At 41.3% G+C, this 25,500-nt stretch overlaps 2 protein-coding genes across 2 annotated transcripts; one reads left to right on the top strand and one right to left on the bottom strand.

Annotated features, from left to right (window-relative positions):
- The first annotated feature begins 9 nt into the window (after positions 1 to 9).
- CTHRC1 (collagen triple helix repeat containing 1) lies at positions 10 to 6,756 on the top strand. The gene is made up of 4 exons (XM_064647211.1): positions 10 to 254; positions 3,369 to 3,590; positions 4,878 to 5,094; positions 6,277 to 6,756. The coding sequence occupies exons 1-4, from the start codon at positions 102 to 104 to the stop codon at positions 6,417 to 6,419; spliced, it is 735 nt and encodes a 244-aa protein (XP_064503281.1). The 5' UTR covers positions 10 to 101; the 3' UTR covers positions 6,420 to 6,756.
- Positions 6,730 to 25,474, bottom strand: SLC25A32 (solute carrier family 25 member 32). The gene is made up of 7 exons (XM_064647198.1): positions 25,283 to 25,474; positions 22,440 to 22,590; positions 21,308 to 21,393; positions 19,100 to 19,260; positions 12,363 to 12,476; positions 11,667 to 11,812; positions 6,730 to 10,050 (listed from the first exon to the last, which is right to left on the bottom strand). Exons 1-7 carry the CDS (start codon positions 25,452 to 25,454, stop codon positions 9,915 to 9,917), a joined length of 966 nt encoding a protein of 321 aa, XP_064503268.1. The 5' UTR covers positions 25,455 to 25,474; the 3' UTR covers positions 6,730 to 9,914.
- Positions 25,475 to 25,500: the final 26 nt, after the last annotated feature.

The following is a 25,500-nucleotide window of genomic DNA, read 5'->3' as shown; positions in this document are numbered from 1 at the left end:
CGCGCTGCCGCCCGGAGCGGCGGACACGGGTTCCTGCCCCGCAGCCTCCCCCCGGCCCCGGCGCATCCCCGCCTCCCCTCCCACCCCGCGCCCCCCGCACGATGCCCCGCGCCCCGTTCGCCGCCGCCCCGCCGCTGCTGCTGCTGCCGGCGCTGCTGCTGCTGCTGCTGCTGCTGGCGGCCCCGCCGCCCGCCGGCTCCGACAGCCCCAAGGGGAAGCAGAAGGCGCTTCGCCAGCGGGAGGTGGTGGACGTGGTGAGAGCGGCGGCGCCGGGGGCCGGGAGCGGGGCCGGGAGCGGGGCCGGGATCTCGGCTGACGGAGGTGTTGGGGGCGCCGTGCGGATGGGGGGCGGCGGCCGGAGGATCCGCGCGGACGCTTTTGTTTGCTGCAAAGATGTGGGAAAAGAAGCGAAAAATCAGAGGGTTTCGAAAAATCTCGCCGCCGCTCCGGGCTGGTCCCGCGCCGCTGGACTTCTCTCTTGAGTTCTGTTAATTACGCCCTGGTTGTGCTGAATCAGGAAAATGCCGAGAAGGGATTAGACGGGCTTTGACAGAAACCGCAGGTTTTCGGCGGCCGGGTGCGTGTGTTGGTGTTCTCCCCATCGGGCCAGAGTCGGGGGCTGCGGCTGAAGCCGGCGGATCCCCCGCTCCCCGCCGTGCCCGGTGCCGGGGGGCATCGCGGCGGGACCCGAGGCAGAGCCGTGGGCTGGACCCTGCCCTCAGCCACTGCAGGGGCAACGTCGAAATCCTACAGCCCTTCCAACAGAAGCAGTAAATGCTGTTTAGTTCCTAAAGGGCTAGTGCATAAATAATAATGAGAGAAGTACAAAACAAGACGAAAAAAAGGTCTGCTATTCAGCAGACACCCTGAAAACTGTATCTGCATGCTTCCCGAACCCACTTTTCCTTGGAGTTGCATGAATGCATTACTCGGTTTGGCTGTGGAGACTGCATACGACTGTTTGAAATTCCACTGCAACTAGAAACCTGAATGCATTGGGACTATCCTATCTCAGCGATAGTTGAAAGGAGGGAAATTTTCCAGTCCTTGGTATGTAGAAAGCAGATGTGAAGGTATTTCTGTGAACTGCTGGACTGCTGTTCACCTCCTATAGAAAATCAGTGGCATGGCCATTTTTTTCATGGTCTTCAGAGAGATCCCCTAAAGTGATGTGCTGGAAACACCACTGATAGCAAAGCTCCTTCCCTTTCACACCACTTCATTGCCTTTTCACTTTCATTGTGGAAGTTGAATTGTATTGAGAATAAGGAGTCTGTACACATGGAGGAGCTTACATTTTCTGTTGGAGCAATATTTGAGGGTCTCTCTTTTCTCTGGCATTGCTCCATGCTTTTGGGTGTAACAAAATGAGCAGCGAAACGCAGGTAAATCAATGGCAGCTGACTCAGGCACCGCCCGGTTGTACAGACTGCTTCAGCTAAAGCCATGCCAGGACAGAGTGAAGGTATGCTCAAGAAGGGATCCTGCCTTCAGCAGACATTTTAAAATATGTTTTATGCATTTCCAGCTTAAGAAAGCATGAAAAAGACTTTATTTGGCAAGACAGATGACTTTAGTTGGAATGGAGCCCAAAGCCTGGGTAATTCTTGTGCTCACATCAATTTTTTGGGGTGTGCAATGGCTGAGCTGCTCTCCGTGGAAGGCTGCTGTGCAGCTCTGGGCCACCGCGGTGGCAGGCCCTCTGTCAGGGCAGCCCAGCCCCTTGTGGTGTCCCTGGAGATGGGAGGGATAACGGGCCTGAGCCTTGGCCACTCCCCAGCTCTTGCCCATTTCCACATCCAGGACTTCTGTGGTGAGTAACCACATGCAAAAGAAGGAGCCAGTCACTGTTACAAATAGAGTCCAATGGGAAAGCAGCAGCAAAAGCAGATAACCAGTGCTGCATGAAATAGAAATGCCGTTCCATCATTCTAATGGCCCCTGGGTCACTGTGTGCTTTACCAACCAGTCTCCTCTTCAGCTAACTTTTCTAAAAAGTGGCCTTCTTGATTAAAATATTCCACTGTTTCCACTGCTTTTAGCCAGCCAGTGTTCCTTGGTGAAGGTAGTAAGGGAAAGCCAGCAACTGTTAGTCCAGCTCTCGTCTTACTTCTTACCAGACCTCTCCATGTAGTCACTGATTTATTTTTGCAGCTCCAGCCAAGCCTGTGATAGCTATGCTGGTTTTTGCACCCAGGCCTGTGAAAAGGCACAACGTCAGACTAAGAAAGTTCACCAGTATGACAAAGGAGAGAGGGCAGGGGCTGTAGTTTACAGCTCCTGCAGTGCAGACAGGGGCACGGCTGGCAGGAGGGGCAATAGTTGCAGCACTCTTTCTTTTTGAAACAGGTGAGGAGGATTAGGTGGTTTAAAGAAGATGAAGATGAAAAAGTGTGAGAAAGTGGAAGAGCAGAGTATGGTTATCTGTGAAGATTTGGGATGAAGGCTAGATCAAGCAGTCAGTCACCAGATGGGAAAGAGCATTTGAAGTAGAAGCCACCACCAGACCCTGCAGGTTCCTGGTCAGCATTTCCGTGCCTGCTGACACCAGTGCTCCTCCCGCATCCCAGCACTCAGGCTGCTGGGGGAAGGAGCCCAAACCTACTCTCTAAGAAGGGCAATCCCAAATTTCATAAAGTAGGAAGGCAACGTGTTAATGTGCAGTTTGGGAGAGCAACACTTGACCTTTCATAATACTGTGATGTTAGGAAGGATGTTAGTGTGCATTGTGCATCCTCCCATGTGTGCCTTCCCACTGTTATGGGGGAATCCTGACTTCAGGATTATTCCAGGGTGCAGCTTCCCGCATCTGCATCACCACTGATGTGTGTGCATGACTTGTGGGGCTTGACTACCGTGACATGATTCTGTCCCAGAGGAGCAGCGACAGAGGAAAGAAAACCAACGTCAACCTCTGCACTCTGTGGAATGAAAAATTTTCTCTATTTAAAAGAAAAGGAAAAATAATAATGAAATCTTATTAGCAGAGACAATTATACAAGCAATGGTGGGTTAGGAGGAAGAATTAACATATGACTTTTTTTTCAGTATTGAAATGTTTTGACTCTTCTGATGTGTTCCAACACGTTTTAATTCTTGGACTAGGTAAAGTTTTAATTCTAGGACTTATGTATCTTTTCATAACAAAATGGCATCTTAATATACAGCAAATTCTGCTGGTGGTGCTTATCTTTGAAAACTCATTTTTCTATTTTCCTCTTCTATGGAATCATTTTCTTGGTGATGCAGAAGTGGCCCATTAACTTGTGGCACGGCAGGGGTTTTGTGTTTTGTTGTTCATTTGCATCTTATTTGGTTTGCCAAGGGAGTCAAGGGATGGAAGCAGCAAGGTCTGTTCTGTGTTTCAGTATAATGGCATGTGCTTGCAAGGCCCCAGTGGCGTTCCTGGACGGGATGGAAACCCAGGAGCCAACGGGATCCCTGGGACACCTGGAATCCCAGGACGGGATGGGCTGAAAGGGGAGAAGGGCGAGTGCATGCGTGAGAGCATCGAGGAGTCCTGGACACCCAACTTCAAACAGTGTTCGTGGAGTGCACTTAACTACGGCATCGACCTGGGGAAGATCGCGGTAAGTTCACTTTGCCCGGGATGCTGCACTGCATCAACCACAGCAGCCTCTAGGTCTGCCTCTGTGAGCTGGGCAGCACCAACCATATGGATTACCCGTTGGAACCTTTTTCTGCATGTAAGGATGAATTTCTCAAAGGTTTAGCTACTTCAGCTTCCTCTCAGCTGTGTTTCAATATGTGCCCAATTCATTTCTGCAATAGGATTTCAAAAGAATGATGTGGCTGGTGTAGGAGTACATTTAGAAGACCAGATATTTAGTCACACTACCGAAAAAGTGCCTCCAGCTTGCCCAGAACAGGGCAAGGTTTTTACTATTTCCATCCTAAGAAAAGCTGTACATCTTTAATCTGTTAATTGTACCTGTCTTTATAACTCCTGCTTCAAAATAGTTGTTCACTGAAACTCAGTTACAGGATGCTATTGCAAAGGATCAGCATTGTTCAGGAGCAGAATGTTAGCCAGACTGACCCAAACAGTCTGTCCTCCACTGCAGCCCTGGGTGTAAAACTTTCTAACACAGTGGTTCAAGCCTAGAAAAAATCCCATCTCAATCCCAGCTATGAAGCAAAGCCCAGAGAGGTTGGAGTAATTTAACTGCTATTGCTGTGGCTAGAGGGAGAATCAACTTTTTTAGCAGACTCTTCTCACTGCCTTTTACTTTCAGAACTATCCCTAGCTTTTTTTTTCCCCCTCATGATATCCAGCACTTCAAAAACAGGATAACAACCATTTAAAAACCTGAAAATGTTTCTTTTTCAGTTGTGGAGTCTTTATCAGGGTTTAAGCCTCTCAGAAATCTTGTGATAATTGTTAAGGCCAGGATTTATGTTAGCAGAGATAGAAATTGTACTCTCCTCTCATGCAAGGACTTGGGGGTTGGACTAGGTCATCTTCTGAAGTCTCATCCAACCCTAATGATTCTGTGATTCTGTGACTTGACTGGAGCTTTCAGACAGCTCATACCCTTGACATAAACCCCAGAAGGTAACTAGGCTACCAACTTAACAGCAGGTGTTATCTAAATAAAGTTAAGAATTTCCATAATCCGCTTCTTCATTACCATCTAGGAGGTGCTGTTTCTGATTTTCATCTTTGCATTGTACGGCATTTGCCTGGCTCCAATTTTTTTTCTTATTTATTTTTTCCCCCAGAGGGGACTAAAGAGAATAGAAAAAACATTTAGAAATAAATAGATTCCTAAATATATTTCCTAAATATAAGCATATGGAAAATAAATACATTCAAACCCAGAGGTTGCAACTGAAGCACTTTTGTCTCCTTTTAGGAATGTACATTTACCAAGATGCGCTCGAACAGCGCTCTCCGTGTGCTCTTCAGTGGGTCACTGCGGCTAAAGTGCAAAAACGCCTGTTGTCAGCGCTGGTACTTTACATTTAATGGTGCAGAGTGTGCCGGGCCACTTCCTATTGAAGCCATAATATACTTAGATCAAGGAAGCCCAGAGCTGAATTCTACTATTAATATACACCGAACTTCTTCAGGTATGTATGCAGAGACCACGTGGGCAGAGATGAAGGAGAAGGCAGCAGCAGGTACCAGAGTGCTGCCTGCCTTAGAAAGTTAGAGAACCGAAAGAAGAGGCAGAAGAGCAGCCAGCTAACACTCGGTACTCTTACTCTGCTGCCTCAGAACTGACTATTGATAGTAACAGTATTATAATTATTTATTAAGTAGTACTTTCTTGTTGTGGTATTTTTCTCTATGCTGAGATTTAGAAATGGAAGAGATTTCTATCCAGACAGTTCTACTGATCACTGCCACAACATGAATACAGAGACATTCTGTGCTGTATTAGCCTATGGAGAAACAGCCTTACTGCCAAGTAGACAGTATCATCCTGGCTTACAATACTGATATTTGCACATTATCTGTGCATAAAATGAGGCTTATTCCTCCTGGAATTTCCACTCTTAATTTCAGGTGGGGCACAGAAGCAAAATATCTGTGGATATTATTCAATTGCTAAGCAAAAGGCAAATTAGTGAAGTCATTCAACATAAAAGGATGTAACACTAGGAAAAGCGAATGAACAAGTCTGTGCTCTTTCTCCACTTTCCTCCCTGTACTGCATGACTGCAGGAAGTCTAATGCCTAGAGCTATCATAGGATTTTTTCATCAAGGGATAGGACCTACCTGTCTTCATGAACCCACCACCTAGTGGTGCTAGGGGGGCAAAAAAAAGGGCAACAGGAATGGAACTTTATACAGAAGCAGTAAATTAGGAGTGGCAAAGCTTGCAGAGTGGCAATCACCTTTACAGGGCTTAGCTGTGGAAGCCAGGTACAGCTGCACCCCCATCTCCCCTCCCATCACTGTTAAAAAGATGGCTGGAAGGGTATGAAACCATATCCCAGCTCCCATTTTGTAAATTTGGACGTTTAAAGCAGCAGGTATACCTCCCATTTAGCCATCCTGTGGACTGTGATCTGCTTCAGGTACTGCAGGTACAGGTGTCAAGCAGCAGCATGGCCAGAGTGCATGACTGTAACTGATGTTGCCACATCTCTATATAAGTTTCTATTTGTAAAAATACTGTTCAGGTTTAACTAAATAGCACAAGCTTGCAATGAACTGCTGTTCTTAAGTACTTGTGTCCACCTTCACTTGTGAAATACAGAGGGATTGTGCCTGCTGAGGTAACCTGGATTTTGTCTTTAACCAGTGGAAGGTCTGTGCGAAGGGATCAATGCCGGCTTGGTGGACATTGCCATCTGGGTTGGGACTTGCTCTGATTATCCACGGGGAGATGCTTCTACTGGATGGAATTCAGTCTCCCGAATCATCATTGAAGAACTGCCAAAATAACTTCCCCTCCCTTTTTTATAATATCTCTTTCTAGTTTTTTTTTTTATTTCGTATTATTTTCTTCAGAATTTACTTCAATAGACTTGGATGCAAGTACTGGACTGAAAGGCACCCAAGCCTTGCATCTGTAGCCTTTGTCTAGCCTTGTTTTGTCCATTGCAGAGGCTTTTTATAATAATCATTTTAGAATATAAATATCAAAACCAAGTTCATGAACTTTTTAAATTCCTTGTTTGATGTAATACCACCACTGTTCTAAGAATTAACCGTAACTTTTTGTATCAAATAAATAAGACCTTTTACAAAAAAAAAAAATAATCCAGGCTATTTTATTGAACATTAATCTGCTTGAGGTATTTTACATGGTGTTATGGTACACAATTTTTTTAGAAGACTTTAAAGTTCTAAGAAAGTAAATTCAAGTCTTAGCTTTAGCCTTCAGAAAACACACATAACAACTATTTCTCCAAACCTGACTGTAGAGTAACATGATCTGCTGTTACAGTCTTGTCTCAACAAACTCCTGGTGACGTAACTGTGACCTAGATGATGTGGTAAGCGTTAAATACCTTGTTCTGAATAACGAAGTAAAAATAGACCATCTAAGCTCTCCTTTCCTCTTTTGCTTCTTGATAGACCAGATTTCAGTATAAACATCTGTGACTGGTCTCCATTATTGGGATGAAGACATTAAATAATTTTACAGTTATAAAACTTGATTTCATTGCTCCAATAAAATAATTTTCCTGGATTTAGCCTTTCAGATACATAGAATCACTTCGGTATTAATTAAAAGCTAGATATATTAAATAGTATGGAAGATACAGAAAAAAGGCTAGTTGAAATGCCTTGGCCTTCAGAAAGGGTAGTGGTAAAGTGAAACAATGTCACAGCTGTTTACAAGTGAGTGACAACACCTATCATGCTGGTAGAGCATTAGCTGCAGTGTTTTAAGTATTTTCTTCCAAATTCTGCAAGTGATATACTCAAATTTTTTAAAAATTGTACATGTTCTAAAGAGAAACAATAGTCATGTTTGTATTACAAAATCAATTTTACATTAATGAAATAAAAAACCCCAAGAAAAGCATGTACAACATGCAGAAATCTACAGTCTTCCCAAAAATTAAAAGGAAAAAAACATTAAATCTGAAATAATTATTTTATTTCAGCTATTTAGGATTAAATTCAAGCTTCTTTTCTGAAAAAGCTGTAAGAGATTCTCCAGGCATCTCTCAGATTGGTAGCTCTTGCCTGGATCTTTTGTGGGGGATGCCAGAGGAGCACACCTGCAGCAAGGGGAGCACTGGGCTTTCCCAACTGCAAGTTTATGTGTGGGATTTGCTGCAAGCCAGCAAGTTACAGAGCTGGTATTCTGCCTCTGAAGGGCTGTACTGTTTTCATTGGATTGGACGATGGGTTTTAAGGTACCTGAACACAAACAAGGTACTATGAGCTGAGCTATGGAGTGAATTTACAGAAAGTCAGTTAACATACAGTAACTGATTGTGCACATGCTTGCAGCCTGTGTTTGCAGGTATGAGTAAGCTGTTTTGGGCCTAGAGCACACTGATCCAGGGTAGTACGTGCATAGGTTTTATTCTTGTCTTTACGATTTTTTTTCATGTCTTCACAATATTTTTGGACCCTGGCTGGCAGAGTTAATTCAGCATTCCATTAAATTCATTCTGTGTACCAGAAAACACACAAACCCAAGTAAACACCCTCCAAAGGCAGAAGTTAGTAGCTGTTATGGATTTACATAGTAATTTGCATGGTAAACTTCCAGTAAATTTATGTTTAGCTAAATACACATGGAACCTTCAGTAATAAAAACCAAATCCAGCCATAATGACCCCAGATGAGATTATCAACTGTATCAGTAGAGAGGATGGGAATGTGGAAGAAAAAGTGGAAATTATTAATAAAGTTAGTTACACAAAAAATGTGGTATGTGGCAATAGTATCAACAGAAACAAGCAAGTGGGTTGCTGAATTTAGATTTAAAATACTCAGTAGTTTCTGTAGTTTTCCAGATTTTAACTTAAAAATGAAACCAATTCCCTAATCTGTTAAATTTTTATTAAAAACCCTTCTTTCTGCTTTAAATTAGTCTGGTAAACAGGAAACTTCTTTAAGTGACTATGAAGGATTATTCTGCTCGTTATGTAACGGATTAATTTCCCCCTACCTGTTCAATAATCTTTGCTAATTTATTTCATAGTTAAGTGATACTTTCTAGATATTTCTTAATATCTTCTTACTAACAGCAGAAGGCAGATATTATGGTCAGTAATGTATTTTCTTAAAGAACTACAAAAACCCCAAACCAGCAAACCTAGACTTCCAAAAAGTACATATCCTTGACAGCAATTACTGGCAAGCAACCAACCATCATTACTATACAAATTTAATGAGAGGTACTGTAATTTAACTTATGACTAAATTACCAATCAATACATTCTTAACAGTCCTTTCCTTAAGCTAATCAGAAGGCATTAAAGGATCATTCTGCTTTTTTAAAAGAAAGTCCCGTGCACCAGATTTTTTTAGACTAGTTACAGACTTCTTTTCCAGATAATATTACTGGAAATAAGCATGGTCATATTTGTTATTTACAGTGGTTTGAACGCTGCATCACTATGGATTACTAGAAAAAAATCCTCATTTTTAAAATGTAAGCCCACTTTCAAATATATATTTGCTTAGTAATATTTGGTCAGATGTATCAGTAATGGAGACAGACTCTGGTATAGAGAGACAGAGATGCAGAGAGAAGGGAAGAGAGAGAAAATGAATTAAGTAAGTGGTGAGCAATACACACAACATACATTTTGGTCTGGTGCTAAAACCAAGTCAAAACCCGCAACGCAAGTCTGTCCTGGTATGAGACAAGAACTGGGTTGCATCAGATTGGCAATTATTCAAACCCAAGAATGGACAGCTGTCTTAAAAAACAATATTGGTTTCCAAACTGCACCCCACTGAGGCAGAATTTTTGTGTTGGATGAGCAACAGAATCTGGAGCATTCCATATCCTAAAATCTGACAAGTAACACAGAGGTGGATTCAGAAGACATTGCTCGTTCTTTCATGAGACTCAGGCACCAGAGTTGCTTTTACATGAAGTTTTCCACTTATGCAGGAGTAGAATCTGACCAACTGTTATCTCGAGACTTGTTGAAACAGCTTAGTCGGTTATTCCAGGCAGGCCAGGATGAACTGAGTTGCTGCACAGCTGCCTTCACCCAGTCACAGTGCTATTTTTTCACAGTTGCAGACATCTGTTTCAAGCAGACACAGCTGATAGAGAGGAAAGCAGCAACACAGGAACGTTCAACAGGAGAGATGCTGGCAGGGTTTTACTGTCTCTATATTCTTTCCTCAAAATACTAGATCAATTCAGTGTCAAAAAAGACTGCTGAACTAAGTTTTTCCCAGATCATAAATATAAAAAATAATGGATAGATTCCTTATGAACACAAGTTTGTACTTTTAATTATTTTCTTTTCTAAAACCAAGTAAAAAGCCAGACACATTTTCATAAACTACAAAGGTAATACAGCAGGCAGGAGTCACTCTGATCACATTGGGGATAATTCCTTTGTAAAATCCATGAATTCCTTCTTTCCTTTAAAGACAAAGAAAAACATTTGGTTTTAATTAATGTCTTTTAAGAGAAACCAGACATAAAACAAAGCCTGGCATTTTTCTTCTTGAACTCCCACTGAGAGAGGTACTTCAGGTTAGAAATAACAATTTCAGACAGTGTTGTAAGTTTATAAAATATTAACCCATCTTTTTTTTTTCTGAACATATTCTGGAGATCAGCTGTCTAGCCTAGGACTTGGGTGGTGTTTTGTGGGGGTTCTTTTGTATTATCTAAGTAGAGGGCAATTTACTATCTTTCTTCATGCCACAAGAACTGGTTAAAATAAGTTAAAATTTCTGCAGCCTGTTCCAAAACCCACTTACCTATTTAATCTCACTGAAACCAGCAGGGCTGAAAGGCTTGGTGGTTTTAGGTCATGTAAGAACAAGTGAGCTCAGAGTCAACACAACTAAGGAAAGACAGCATTTTTTTTTGAAAATTTAAGCACCTCCTCCAGAATTTTGATTCTCCTGGCAAATAAATGAGAATCTAACTTGTCCCAATTTGAATCAGTGTTCATGTTAGGGCTGTTAGGAAGTTTCGAAGACATTTAATAATATTTTCAGGCTTCACAGAGGCCTAGGACACATGGAATGATGAGCACATTTAAGACAGATCCTGGAAAGTGCTTGGGTGTGGTTTACACTACCCTTCCTAGGGCTGTAGGTTGCATTTGTTTCATCATGAGTACAGTAGTGGCCCCAGAATGGCTGTATTACACTTCATCAGAACTAATAAGCCTTCCTACAGACTGCAGCACTGCAGGGCACAGTGCTGAGACATCAGAGCTGTTTTTGCTCTGAGCTGCCTTCAGTCGAAATGGTCGTACTGCCTCTGAGTCAGTGGTGCTCCTGAACAACACAGCCTCAGTCACTCGTTCAGCTGGCACCTCTTCACACCCCAGGACTTCATTCACATCTGTCCTGCAATATGCTGCAACCCAGAAGCATTGTCCAAAGCAAGATGGATATTGGTTGCACACCGCAAGGTGGCCAACCTTAGTAACTACAGAAGTCTGTGTGAAAACTCTCACAGGCACTGTGGAGCTGATGGAAGGTTTGTGAGAAGATATGAATAGGTGTGAGGTCACAGTTCTCTAAAGGTCTTACAGGAAGCTGGGGCAAACTACAAATGCAGTCAGCCCCCAGGGTAACCCAGGGACATCAGTATAAACAGCTCTGGCTAGCTCACTTCACCTTGCCAGGAATTTGGATTAGCCACAACTCCCATACGCACAACGCTCCTGTCCTACGTGACAAGCTAAAGCAGTTCAAGTGACACTTCATTGTTTAAGAGCCCCAAATCAGCCAAGTCAATGTTATTTTTTAACCTGTAAGTGAAATTTGCTTGGGAGGAGAGAAGGGAGACAGGGTAAACAGAAATGTGCAGGCTGGCATACACCCCCTCCTATCTCCTCCTTTGTCCTCAGCTTATAGCTATTAGTGACATAATGCACAAGATAACTTTGTACAGATAACAGTTTGTGTGCTCTGAACTGCCCCAGTTTCACAAGTCACCACAGAAGCCAGTAAAGAAAGTTCTGATTCTGTAAGACTCACTTTCCAGGATATAAGCTTTTAATTCTGCATGCCTACCTCCATGTCCTGCGGATCACATCAAACACACCAGAATACGTGTTATGCTGATCTTGAAGACGAGCTCGCACAACTTGATAGGGGTATGTTGCTGACACAGCAAATATTTTGGATACAGCTGCCATCATTATGTATTCCACAGTGTTCTAGAAGCAACAAAAATTACTGGGTTTGCCTCAAGTATGGTTTAAACTAGCCCATTTCCCCAAATCTTGTTTGATTTTTAAAAGTTGAACTAAACAATACTCTAGATTTTTCCCCTTATAATACACATATTAAAAAAATGGCAATGTTTACTATATGCAGTGCTACAAGTAATTGATTGTAAAATGTGTTGTGCCCTCTCATTCCTATCAAAGGAAACACTTCTTGCAAAAGTAACTACCTTTGCCCAACTTGCACCTGACCAGTTTCGAGGGTTTAATACCACCATCTGTGGTTCCACAAAATAAGACAAAAAACATTCCTCCCTCTAAAATTCTCAAAACATTGCCAAAATAAGAAGTTGATTTCCAAAAGTAGTGCTAACCAGTTGCTTGTTACTGAAAAGTAAAAAGTATTATTTCATTCTATATATTCTACATTCCAGTTGTGTATCAATAATTTGCACATTTGGCTGCTCTATAACCTAGACAAATGGAATAAATTTCTATTTATTCACATGCCGCAATACATTTTTATTCTCAAGCATCATACCAATTTTGTATCTGATACTCTGTTTCTATACTTGTTGTATCTCTCTTTCAAATCCTCATATGCCATGAACTGAAGTGCTCCATGTGAAGTTCCAAATAGACCAGGCACAAATCCCTAAAAAAGGAATAAAACAAGGTTAAAGGGTAAGGCACAAAAACTGTACAACTTGACAGAGCACAGCTTAACACGCATCACGTGTCCTCCCTTAATTTACAGACTGTGCCTGCATAACTGTTGCTGTGCAGTATGATCAGAGCCGACTTTGGGTTGGTATTCCTAATGGCAGGCATCACACAAACACATAAAAATGTTACTTTTCTCCAAATGACATACAGGCTAAAGACACCTACTGAGTCACCAAGACAAAACAAGTGGTCCAGGGCCTCCACCTCACAGAGCACAAGCAGGTAACACGGATAAGGATTGCCAGAACACAAATCAAGCTGCAGTCTTGCAAATGTGCTGCTCAGTGCCTGCCCCTTTTCCAGAAACTGGCACTAATGGGTTTAATTCCCAGCTGAGACTGGTAAGGCAATGAGAGATGCTGACATTTCAGTGAGAAGGGCCACCGGGAGTAGAGGTACAAAATAATTACTGTGATCAAGCCCTGGAAATAGATACGTATGTGTTTGCATGTATGTGTCTCTATATAAATATCTATCTATGATATATATACATTTCTACATTAAAAATGTGTGGGTCTATATAGAATCATAGAATCATTTAGTTTGGAAAAAACCTTTAAGATTATCAAGTCCAAGCACAATCCTAACACTGCCATGTCCACCACTCACCCACGTCCCTGTGGGAGAAGAAAGAGGGTGAGCCACTCCAGCACTGTCTTTCTTACACACACAGACACATAAACACACACACAGGAAAGCTGAAGGGCACAGATGAAAAGCTAACTTATACAAGGACTTATGGGTGATTTACATTAAAGAATTAAATCTAAGAGTCAGATCAGTTTGAGTGCATTCCTCACCCTGCTATGAACACATTTCAAGGAAGCCCAGCAGAAGTGCCCAAAGATGTGACAAAACAGTCTGGGAAAAAAAGAGGCAGTATTGGATAGTAAGAGTGTAATACGGAAAAATACATGAAGGGGGAAAACAGGTATTTTCTGAAGTGTCTCCACAAGAAAGAAAAGACAGGGGTTCCCTCAGGAACAGGACTACCTCCATTAAAATAAGCTGCCAGTTGCACGGGTTCTGAAAAGCACTAATTCTCTTTTTTAAATGTTGGTCACTTACACTGAAAAAATACAAATAAACAGGGGATTAATCATCTTTGCCAGAAATGACTTAAGGGAGCCAAAAACTTCCTGAAAACTGTTACGAAGAGACAATTATAATGGAGTTAGTGATGCAAATGTGGGTAAAAGGACTCAAAGAACCAAAGTTTCAAAAAAAAATATACTGATATTGAACAGTTTTATCTGATTTTCTATGATTCATTCAGGCAAGAAAAAGAAATTAAAAAAAATGTGTCCAGACTCAAAACATTGTGTTAGACTAAATGGGAAGTCCAGAATGTTGAATTAAGACAATATACTATTAAAAGCCTGAAGAAGAAAAAGAGAAGGGAACCTGGTAGGAGTCCACTGAAATAGTGTTAACAAGACAAAATGATAAACTACTAAACTGCAGAAAAAATCCAAAACAACTAAAACTACAGCAGGCATAAAAATTGCACAGAGCTTCCATCACTTCAGAGATCAGCTCTCTGCACGCTATAGATTTTTTAAGTTTTTGGTATTACAGCCACTCAGGAGGTGATTTTTTAGAATTTCTTTGACAACTGAGGATAAATTTCTTCTCAGAGCAGAAAATAATGGTCATGAACTCATCATCAGTGACCGTGAACTGATGAAACGCATTAAGGGCTTGTGAAAGTCCCTGAAAAACCACTTCCCCAAACATGGTAACAAGTGGAATTAAACTCTGTTTCTGTATTTTGTCAACTGTGAGCATAACCATACGATTTTGTGAAGCTTGAAGCCAAAGGGCCGCAACAGAGGGAAATGGACAACTGTGGTTTTCACAAAACCTGATCAGAAATGAAAATAAACCAGTATTATAAAAACAGAAGGAGAAGAGAGAAAACAAAATTATAAAAAGCATCAAAGAAAAAATTATCTAGGTCAGGAGAACAAGGAACAGTATGAAATTTATGGATAGTGACAGCAGGGAAAATCTTTGTAAATATTTATCTGTGATGAGACAATAAAACTGTTAGAAGACAGTGGAAGTAATTCCTCTCCACTTGGAAAAAATTAGAATGATGTATTTATATCATAGGAGAATGAGATAATACTTTCCCCACCAACAAAGGAAGAATGTTAAACAATGTTTAAGAGTGCTAAACTCCAAAATTTAAGCCAGCAGATTTGGATAACTTGCTCCCAGGAGTCCTAAAGCATCTATTGATGATAAATGAGTCCCGGCACGCTCTAAGTCTTGTGCTGACGAGGAAAGCTTCCAAAGACTGAGGAACTTTTAATGTTGGGCCAATATTAAAAAATGCAAGAAGGGAGAGAGATAACTGTCAGCCAATGTGTCTCAGTAATAAGAGCTGACCCGGGCTTCTATTGATCATACATAACAATGTATTCTTATGGAAGAATGTTTGAAAGCAAAACTATTTCTTCATGGTACAGAAATATCTTGGCTGAGGAAGTTTTCGAAACATATTCCTATTCTATTTTCTTACTCTCAGAATAATTTAATACAAAATTCTTTCTTGCCACAAAATGTGATAGAATTGGGTATTTACTTTTCATCTATGTGAAGATCAGTTTTAAAATAATCTCACTTCATGTACTCCTTTGTATTTTTTACTTTAATATTCAAAACTATATCCTTAAAAGATTTTTGCCATGCGGGCTTGACAAGATCAATGGTTTTTCAAAGAAATCCTGTTTGAATTCTCTTTCGGGGGATTACAACAACAGACAGAATTAAATATATAATTAGAAATTAAAACGGTAAAGCATATAATCCTGAACAGCAGACAGTGGGAATAAAAAAAGTATTTTAAAGTTGGCTTAAAGAGTTGTAAGTGCTGAAGATCCAGGACAAGAGGAAACTGTCCCACTGGTTATTATTTCAAAGGTCATCCATCCCAGTGAAAAGAAACATAGGCAAATATATAAAGCAGAAGGCCTATGTTACTTAGTAAAGTAGGGAACAAGGTTCATTTGGTGATGTGGTACTCACTCACTGCCTGAAGTGTTTGAGAGCACTTAAGCCAAAGCAGCCTCTGCTGTAAAGCCATACGAGGAGGGGCTGAGGTCACTTGGTCTGTTCAGCCTGCGGAAGAGGAGACTGAGGGGAGACCTCATTGCAGTTACAACTCCTTGGGAGGGGAAGAGCAGGGGCAGGCACTGATCTCTGCTTTGTGGTGACAGTGACAGGACCTGAGGAATGGCCTGAAGTTGTGTCAGAGGAGGTTTAGGTTGGATATTAAAAAAAGGTTCTTCCCCCAGAGGGTGGTTGGGCACTGGAACAGGCTCTCCAGGGAAGGTGTCACAGCACTAAGCCTGAAAGAGTTCAAGGAGTGTCTGGACAATACTCTCAGGCACATAGTGTGACCCTTGGAGATGGTTCTGTGCAGGGCCAGGAGTTGGACTTCATGATGCTTGTGGGTCCCTTCCAACCTGGCATATTCTGTGATTCAGAATGCAGTAAATTCCTTTTGTAATCTGCTTAATGTTGTCTGCATTTGGGTTCTCAGTGTGCAAAAGACCTGCAGTATCAGAGTGCCCTGCTCTAGCAACTTGTGCAGAAAGACACTGAAGTATGCCATTATCTTGGATCTTGATTCCTTCATGGTGAAAAATGATACCATCTTTTATATGAAAGTAGCTTATGTCTCTTTGTAGAACCTGGGACTAAATTTGAAGAAAGATGGCCAAATCTCAATGAATTTTGCTGAGTACAATTACAAAGATGTAAAAAGTCACTTAGCTTACAAGCTTCATATTTGCAAGAAGAAGAAAAATAGTTTAAGCAAAGCATAGCAAAATAAAGAGAATTAAGTGCCTTAGACGTTAAAGGACTGGAAAAAGTACTTAATCTCAGAGTATAGAATCTTGCCTACCAAAGGTGAAATGACAACACAGAAGTGTCCAAATATATTGCACTTGGTAACAAGCACACATTACTGATAAGATTTTTTTGTTCTGTTAATACATACTGCATTACCATTCTCAGTCTTGCTGATTCTGGATTTTACTTTAATATCCTTAAATTTTCTGCACTTTCTTTATATTTTACTGTTGTCTATTAAGCACTGCTCTATTTCCAGTTGCTGCTTCTGTATCATCGCTAAAAGAAAATGACACTTAAAATACACATACAGAAGTATAGAGGCCAGGAAGAATGTTAGTTGCATTCTTGATTGATGCTTTAGCAGTCAGTAGCTCTAGACTATACATCTAGCAGTTTCCCAAGAGCTCAGAGATACTTTATGTTTTCCTAGAAGTGCCAATTCCTTCCATCTTACAATTATTTTACAATGTTTGGTCTCTCCTGCCTTATGCTTGAAAAGAACAACACAGCACTCATAACATGAAGATGGTTGCATGACATTCAACTTCATGCCAAAGTAATTTTTAGAGCTCAGATGTCCAACAAATCCACAGGTGTGTTCAAATTACATAACCCCAAACTGATTTTTAATTCAGCCTGGTGAATTAAAAATTCAGCACACCAGCTCTGTCCCCAGTCACCTGGGGGATGGAGACCATAGGACAAAGCCTAATGGATAAAGGGTGTGGAAGATCACAGACTGGATGACTACTGGGATAATCAGTGAAGGAAAGACTTCTGCCTTTTCAAAACCAGGCCAAGTGCAAGAAAAACAACTTACTGAGGAATGCAGATTCAGATGACTATAGTTCAATGAATGACCAATACCCAGAAGAACTATTAAAGACAGCTTTGATCCCTGCTAAAAAGATTGATGTATCCTGACATTACTAGCCTTGTGCCTCAAACAACGGAAAGGATTTGCTCAGACTCATAACAGCACCTGTACAATAGAGAGCAAGATATAGAATTGCTCATACAGAAATGCCATTCTTTAGAAGATCAATCTCCATCAGAAAGAAACTCCTTCCAGATTTTATTTCCAACTTTTGTTGGTACTATCTAAGATCCCCTTATTTGCTATAATTTGCTGAAATTAGGATTATGAGAAGAAAGAAGACGTGTGTGTTATACAAAAACTTCAGCTGTCCAATTTCAGATAGAGCAAGAAAGAGAAAAATAAAAACGACCTCAAACACTGAAAATGGAGGAAGGCTAAAGTATGCACAAGCCAAAGAGCCACCTGAAGAAGTGCCTTTTCCCCCAGTATAGACAAGGTTCAGAGAGTCCTGACATCAAATGAAAGTTGCTCAGTGTGCATACTTATGTAGGTCACTCAGGACCTATCTAGGTCACCTTCTTCGCAGATTTAAGCAAGTAATTTGCTCTTTCAAAGGAAATAGCTGGTTTAGTTCCTCATTTGCAGATTAACACTACAAAGAAGTGTCTAATGCCAAAGGCAACACATGTTACAAGCACGAATAATCTGAAAAGAAGGGTGGAAGGACATCTTAAACCCTAAGAGATTCAAGAAATTAGAACTTATCTACATGGAACAGAGCAGACATCCAGGCAGGCAAATCAGAAATCCTGACAATTTCAATTTAGGAATAAGTAGGGTGCCTTGTTCCTGGTGTCAGAATTTGGCATTTGTTGCCATGAAGCATACTTGTCTTTCAGCATAGGAAAGATTATATTTTTTTCACTGAAAATAAAAGAACCTAGTGTTGTTTAATCAGGACAATTCCCAAGAGATAGCAGTCTTGTTCCGCATCCCTAGGAGTGTTAAAGGCCAGGCTGGATGGGGCCCTGAGAAACCTGATCTAGTGAAAGGTGTCCCTGCCCATCACAGGGGGGTTGAAACTAGACCATCTTTAAGGTCCCTTCCAACCCAAGCCATTCTATGATTCTATGATTCTATAGCATTACTTGCAGGAGAAGAGCCAGACTGAACTAAAATAGGTTTCTTCACAACTTCCAGGCACTGATGAATGAATCTTGATGTCATGACCTGAAGGAAGGAGGAGGCAAAAAGTCCAAATCCAGTTGCCATCTGTTTCCCTACATTAAAGGGAACAAAAACCCCAGACATATGCAGATCATATTTAGAAGTCTGCAAATTTTATGCATCTCGAGATGACAGATTACAGACGTCAATAACTAGAGGGCAAATAAGCAGTTGTGAAACCATTTTCTTCCATTGTGGAAGAAAAAATTATCAAGTACTTTAGTCATATGTTATCATCCACAAGATGTCAGAAAGACAGAGATAAGGGATGAAATAGAAGAAAGTACTAGCAGCAAGATAGATTACACTATTGCTGCCCTACTTATCCACATTCTAATTATAGGAAAACTCACAAAAAAATTCAAAGCAGTTTACTCTCTATCACCCAATAGAAGATGGCTTAGTCATAAAGCTTACACTGTATTATTCAGGATTTCCTCTGTCCTCTATCTCAACAGTGTAATAGCTTTTCTTCTGATTAAGCTTTTTTGCTGCAGTTTTCCAGCAGGGATAACTCACAGAATAAAAGTAAGTGAGCTATGACAAAAAATTACTTCTCCCCCCCCTTTTTTTTTTTTGTCTCACCATGCTACTGAGTGGTGCCAGTCAGTTTTGGAATTCTTCTTAAATTTTGTTACCTTATACAAGCCACGAATGCCCTCTGTCTTGTATATCTTTATAAGAGCATCAACCATTCCTCTGTATTGCCGCTTTGATGGATCAACGCCAGCGTTGTATTGCAGCACCAGTCGTGTCTTCGTTACCCATATTGGGTTTGTAATACAGAGAGTCATGGCTCCTGAGAACAGATGTAAGTCAGACTGATTGTTATGCCAACTCCAAAGCTTGTCCCAGTTTGTTCAGTCCAATGTAACACAGGCTTCTACGATGACAAAACTACTTATCCTACAAGAGCACTCATATTACTTAAAACAAAGTTTATACTCTCCATTGTTCCCCCTCTCTGTCTTCAAAGCTCATAATAAAGTCCAACCTACTCCTGCTGGGGGTACTTCTGCAGAGCACACGGTACATATTCCTAGTACACCCCCTTTTTTGCCTCACCTTTCCACAGTTAGTAGCATAACCATAGTAGATAGGAAATGTAAGCAATTCCTTAATGTAATCCTGATTATCAAAATTACTCTTCAGGTATACATTGCTCAAAATTTAATGGACATCTCAGTCATGAGAAATTTGCTTAATCATACTGACAGGTTAATACAAGCAACCTGTTATAGCATTATTGGTTGTAAAAGAACCCATTACTATTTTTCACATTAAACAATATGCCTTACATTTCAACATTAAATGAATGCTTCAACATCCTAATAGAGCCTTCTCAATTGACTAGATTAAATACAACACAGAAGCATGTGCAAGAACATATGTCAGAAAAAACATATTAAAAGTCTTGCTGATAGAAGTAATTTTATTTCAGATCTTCAGTTTCCAAGAAGACTTGGACCACAGAAAAAGATTTTAAAAGACCAATGACCAATTCACTTATTCTACTAACTTAATTGGGACCAGTGTTATTTAATATTTTAATTAATGACATAGACAAAGGCATAAAGTGAACCCTCAGCAAATTTGCCAATGAGACCAAGCTGAGTGGTGCAGATGACACATCTGAAGGATGGGATGCAATTAAGAGGGACCTGGAGAAACTTGAGAAGTGGGCCCATGGGAATCTCATGAGGTTTAACAAGACCAAGTGCAAGGTGCTGCACCTGGGTCAGGGCAACTCCCACTACCAATACAGGCTGGGGCATGAACAGATCAAGAGCAGCCCTGACGAGAAGGACTTGGGGGTGTTGGTGGATGAGGGGCTGGACACAAGCCAACAATGTGCACTTGCAGCTCAGAAAGCCAAACATATCCTGGGCTGCACTAAAAGCAGTGTGGGCAGCAGGTTGAAGGAGGGGATTCTGCCCCTCTACTCTGCTCTGGTGAGACCCCACCTGGAGTGCTGCATCCAGCTCTGGGGTCCTCAGCACAGAAAGGACACTGACCTGTTGGAGCAAGTCCGGAGGAGGGCCACCAAGATGATTAGAGGGATGGAGTACCTCTCCTATGAGGAAAGGCTGAGAGAATTGGGATTGTTCAGACTGGAGAAAAGAAGGCTTCAGTGTGACCTAAGTGTAGCCTTCTAGTACATGAAGGGAGCCTACACGAAAACTGGAGAGGGACTGGTAATGTTAAGGGCAGGTAATGTTAAGGCAGGGGTGGGTGGCTTCAAACTCAGAGTTTAGATTAGATATAAGGTAGAAATTAGTCACTGTGAGTGTGGTGAGGCACTGGAACAGGTTGCTTAGAGAAGCTAGGATGCCCTATCCATGATAGTGTTCAAGGCCAGGCTGGATGGGGCTTTGAGCAACCTGGTCTAGCGAAAGGTGTCCCTGTCAATGGCAGGAGGTTGGAACTAGATTATTTTCAAGGTACCTTCCAACTCAAACCATTCTATGAGTTTGTGATTCAAAAGGCCTTGTCTTTTTCAGGTCCAAGTGTTAAACATTTAACAAGTTAACAAGCTGATAGCAGCAGATCTACATAGTTATATTTTGGAACCCAGTATGACACTAAATATGGAAAATGCTTATACACAATGAAAATGAGGACAAAAGATGTTTTGACAACTCCTAATTCTGTGCAAAACTGAAGAGACCACAGTGATCCATCTTTTAATGTAAGACCTCACTATTTTATTTACAGACAATAAATGATTGCATTTGGGCTTGAACACTTACACTTGCCACCTGTAAGCTGCACTGACACAGAAAGGCAGGTAGCAACATATGGAAAGGCTAGAAGTGAACATTAACCTTCTCTGAATTTAAACTCACCAGCCTCTGCAGCTGACACTAGGTGTTCGGTTGCACTGAGACTTTCCATCTTTCCTTCCTTCTTGTAAGCTTTGATGGCATTGTAACTGGAAAATGTAAAATATAATTTGGTAAAGGTGAAAACAGATCTACATCATAAAAAAAAACAACCCCAAAAGAACAAAACTCTTCTCTCAAGATCATGGTGGCACACAGCCTTTGAAAAAAAGATACCTAAACTATTTTTGTTTGGTTGATTAGTTGATCTCTGAGTACTTAGATCTTTAAAATGAACTATGGTAATACATATTTAAATTGTGTTATTAAACTGTCAGTATCAATGGGACTGCATCTTGAAACAGCTATCAGATCTCAAGAATTAACTTCTAAAAGAACCAATTAGATAGCTACTTGTCAGTGTTACTCTCAATAAAAAGGAGGCTATCTTCTAGCTCATAAATACACTGAGCTTTCTTCTCCTGTTCTAGTTTGTAGCCTTGTGGATTAAGAAATTGTCAACAGGAGCTGAATCGTCAACAGGAATCTATAGCAAAGCTTAAGGACTAAAGTACAACAATAACAGAGTCTAGATAAAGGACAAGTGATGTTTGCATAGCCATACTAGCTAACTATTTCCTCGTATGCTTCAATTAATAAGGTTCAGCAGTAAATCAGGTCACAGTTACAGAGTTAATAAAGTAGAATATTAAAAAATGAGCTTTATAAGCAAATCCCATCAACTGACAAAAAACAATGAAAGAACTGTCACTAAAATGATTAAAAAACAGTTAAACATTTCGTTTTAGTAGAAAGTCCCATCATGTTCTCTAAGTCTTAACACATCAGTTTAAGTTTTTGTTTTTCATGAGGTTTTAAACACAGTGCAGTGGCACTTTTAGAGAATTCTTCATGAATAATATCACCATTCCTCAAGTATTTTTACAGCATCAAGGTGATGCACTGTACCTGACAAAGGAACAAAGTCTCTTAAATTTGAAAATAGCAAACCATAAAAAAGGGTAACAGACCTGGACTAAGAGAATTGCAAGTTTGTAAGTCACTTAGCACATTTTTACACCCCCCCAAAGAAGAAGCAGTGTATATCTGAACATTACATTGTGCAGGATATGACACATTTTACAGTTCTACTTACAAGAAAAAGTAAAGTCCCCAGGAAGCCCCTGCTCCCACCATGTTTGGAGTTACCCCCTGATATAAGCCTCGTAGTCCTTCATGCTTCCAGACAGTGGTCATGCAGTGGAGAATCCCATTGTATTTTGGCCTCAGCTCCAATCCATCACTTACTATGAAAGAAAGAAATTAATTGGAAAATATTTCAGCAAACATAAAGTTCAGCTGTGTCAAAGCCACCAGAGAAGTCCACAGCCTCCAAAGCAAGCTGCAAATGAATATGACCTAACTGATCAACTGCATTTTAAAAGTTTTATTTCACAAGCAAGCAAGAGTTGGGGTTTACAGCTTCTTAAGTCTAAAGAACTTTAAAAAAAAGGAGGGAAAAAGAAAATAAAAAAAAATAAAGAACTCTTTATCTCTGTGAGAAGAAATTTCCCATCAATCTGCACTGCTGTGCATTTATGGTGAGCAGCAGCTTCGACTTTAAGTTTTTTGTGTCTTCTTTTTAGCACCCCTCCAATTTTGTATTATATTTCACATGATACAAGTGGGGCCCTTGACAACACATTTCTAAAAGGAGTCCCAAATAATAATGCTTAAATTCAATCTTCCTCTTTAAAATGTTCTAAAAGGCAATGAGTCATGTCTTCCTGATGATTCCCAAGTCAGTTTTTATCAGAATACTCAGAGTTTACTTCCATCAAGAATTCCTGTGCTCTTCTATTCTCATTGAATGCATTTGCAGGGAAACACCAGATGCATTCACTTCTCCCACCTAATAACCTAACAACTGGTGGTCCAAATATTCAGAAAATATCACTGTCAAAAATAGAAAAAAACACACAAGTTTTTGTTTGACAGATTTCATGTAGAACACGGATGTCCACACAATTTACAGTGGTAACTACTATTGCTCCTACCATAACAGCAGGGGGGGAAGCTCGTTACTGGTGATAGATGTGGTACGGTGCATGGTGAGATGACAAGAGGTAACAGACACAAGCTGTAACATAAGGAATTCTGACCAAAATTTTTTATCCAGCAGAGTGGCCAAATACTTGAACAAGTTGCCTGAAGAACATCTTTGGAGCCACTAAAAAACCCATTAATCTCAAAGTTTTACAATCAATGTAGTTTTTGAGTCCCCATCAAGATTAAGTCAGGTAAACAGTTTTCTGTTCAATGACACATTAATTATTCATTTTCCTTGAATTTTGTTTACAGTCTGTACATAGTGACAGACTTCACAAAATGCTTTTGGAGCATATTGTGACAAGGCCTCAACACCTTGATAATCACGCAAAACTAGAAAAAAATTAAAAATCTCTTTTCTCCCCCCTGAATAAGCGCTGCTAAACCTTTCTCAAAGACATTTCTGAATTTTTTTTACCAGGTTTATAAGCAAATTAAACAATGTGGGAAATCAGAGACATGAATGCAAGTCTGTCAGTCAACGATGCTGCCAAGAATCTTCACAACATTCATTTCTAATATCAGCTCTTACCCCCTGGTTGAAGATAAAACATAGGAGCTGTTATTTTCAACCCAAAAAAGCATGTGAAAGTAAGTGACCTCCAAAAGCCATCTAATCCAAACCCATGCTCAAAACAGATCTAATTAGATCTGGTTACTTAGGGACATGACCAGTTGACTCCTAAATGTTTCCAAGGCTGAAGAGATTACAGCTTCTCTGGGTAACCTTTTCCATTATCTGACCACTCTCAAAGTAAAATAAATAAGTGTAATTTTCCACATTCATGCTTCTGCCCGTTCCTTCTTACCCTATTAACTATTCAGCTCCAAGAAGAATCTGGTTTTACCTTCTCTGAGTCCTCCAATCAGATTGTCATAGATTGTAATTATATCTCTCCTCAGCCTTTCCTGTTTGAGGCCAAATTGATCCTGTTCTCCTATGTCATGTGCTCCAGCCCCTTTATCAGCCTGGTGGTCTCCACTGGAATCACACCAGTATGTCACTGTCTTCCTTCCTTGTACTGGTAAGCCCCAAACTGGACACAGTACTTCAAATGCAGTCTTACAAGTGGAAAATAGAAAGAAAAAAGCACCTCTGCTAGTTATGCTTTTCATAACACAGGCCAGGATGTGGCTGTGTATCCACCTAGGATACGTAAGGAACTGTTTAAATCCAACTTTGTAAAATGTCACTTTGGAAACGTAATGCTGTAAATTTTGTAAAACCCCTCTGTGACAGTTCTCTGTTTGTTTCTGACATTCTAAAACACCCATGTGTCTAAGATAACAATCCAGAGATACAGCAAAATGTTTCAACCTCTCTATAAGAGAATATGATAAATGGGGGACGTGTTTGTCACATTAACAGAAAAATTAAGAGAAGCTGTCACGTTCCCCTGTGAAAAAAAAAAACAAACTAGTTAAGAGTTTTCTGCAAAACAATACCACTACTGTTAACAACCCGGGTTATTACAAAACTACTGCTACACTCTGAGTGTTCAAAATCCTTGTCAGAGAGGTGAACTTCGAACGTGGGCTTAGGACAAATCCGCCTGTTAAAAGCAGACAGCGCTCCCGTGTCCTCTGGCCCCGGTGATCACGGAAGGGAGGGAAGGGCCTGCCCAGCTCTCCGATCTGCCCGTGCTCGAGGCACACGGCACATTTTACAGCCCCTAGAAACGACAGGAAGAGTGAGCTTTGGGATAGCGGGGAAGAGAACCGGAGACCGTTCCTTTCGGCTCCCGGCCAGTTTATCCCAAGCCGCGGGGCTGCCCTGCGCAGGGGCTTTGGCAGCGCAGCGCGGCGCGTCCCGGGCCGGGCACGGCGAGCCGGGGCACGGGCGTGCGCCTGCAGGACGGGACGGCGGGGAGGGGGCCGGTCCGGCCTCACCTGCGAAGCGGATCTTGACGAGGTCGAGCGGGTGCAGCGCCAGGGTGGACAGGACGCCGCCGCTCATTCCCGCCGCCAGGTTCTCCAGCCGCACGTGCCGCAGCAGGGACGGCGCGCGCGGCTCCAGCGCGGGCGGCTCGCGCGCGGCGCACGCGGGACCCGAGGCGCCCATCGCCGGCGGCGCGCGGGCAGGGGGCGGGGCGGGCCTCGCGGCCTCG

Source organism: Pseudopipra pipra, chromosome 1 (genome assembly GCF_036250125.1).
Source record: "Pseudopipra pipra isolate bDixPip1 chromosome 1, bDixPip1.hap1, whole genome shotgun sequence".
NCBI classification, from domain to species: Eukaryota; Metazoa; Chordata; class Aves; order Passeriformes; family Pipridae; genus Pseudopipra; species Pseudopipra pipra.
The sequence above is the reverse complement of the archived record's forward strand: the minus strand, read 5'-3'. Positions and strand labels throughout refer to the sequence as shown.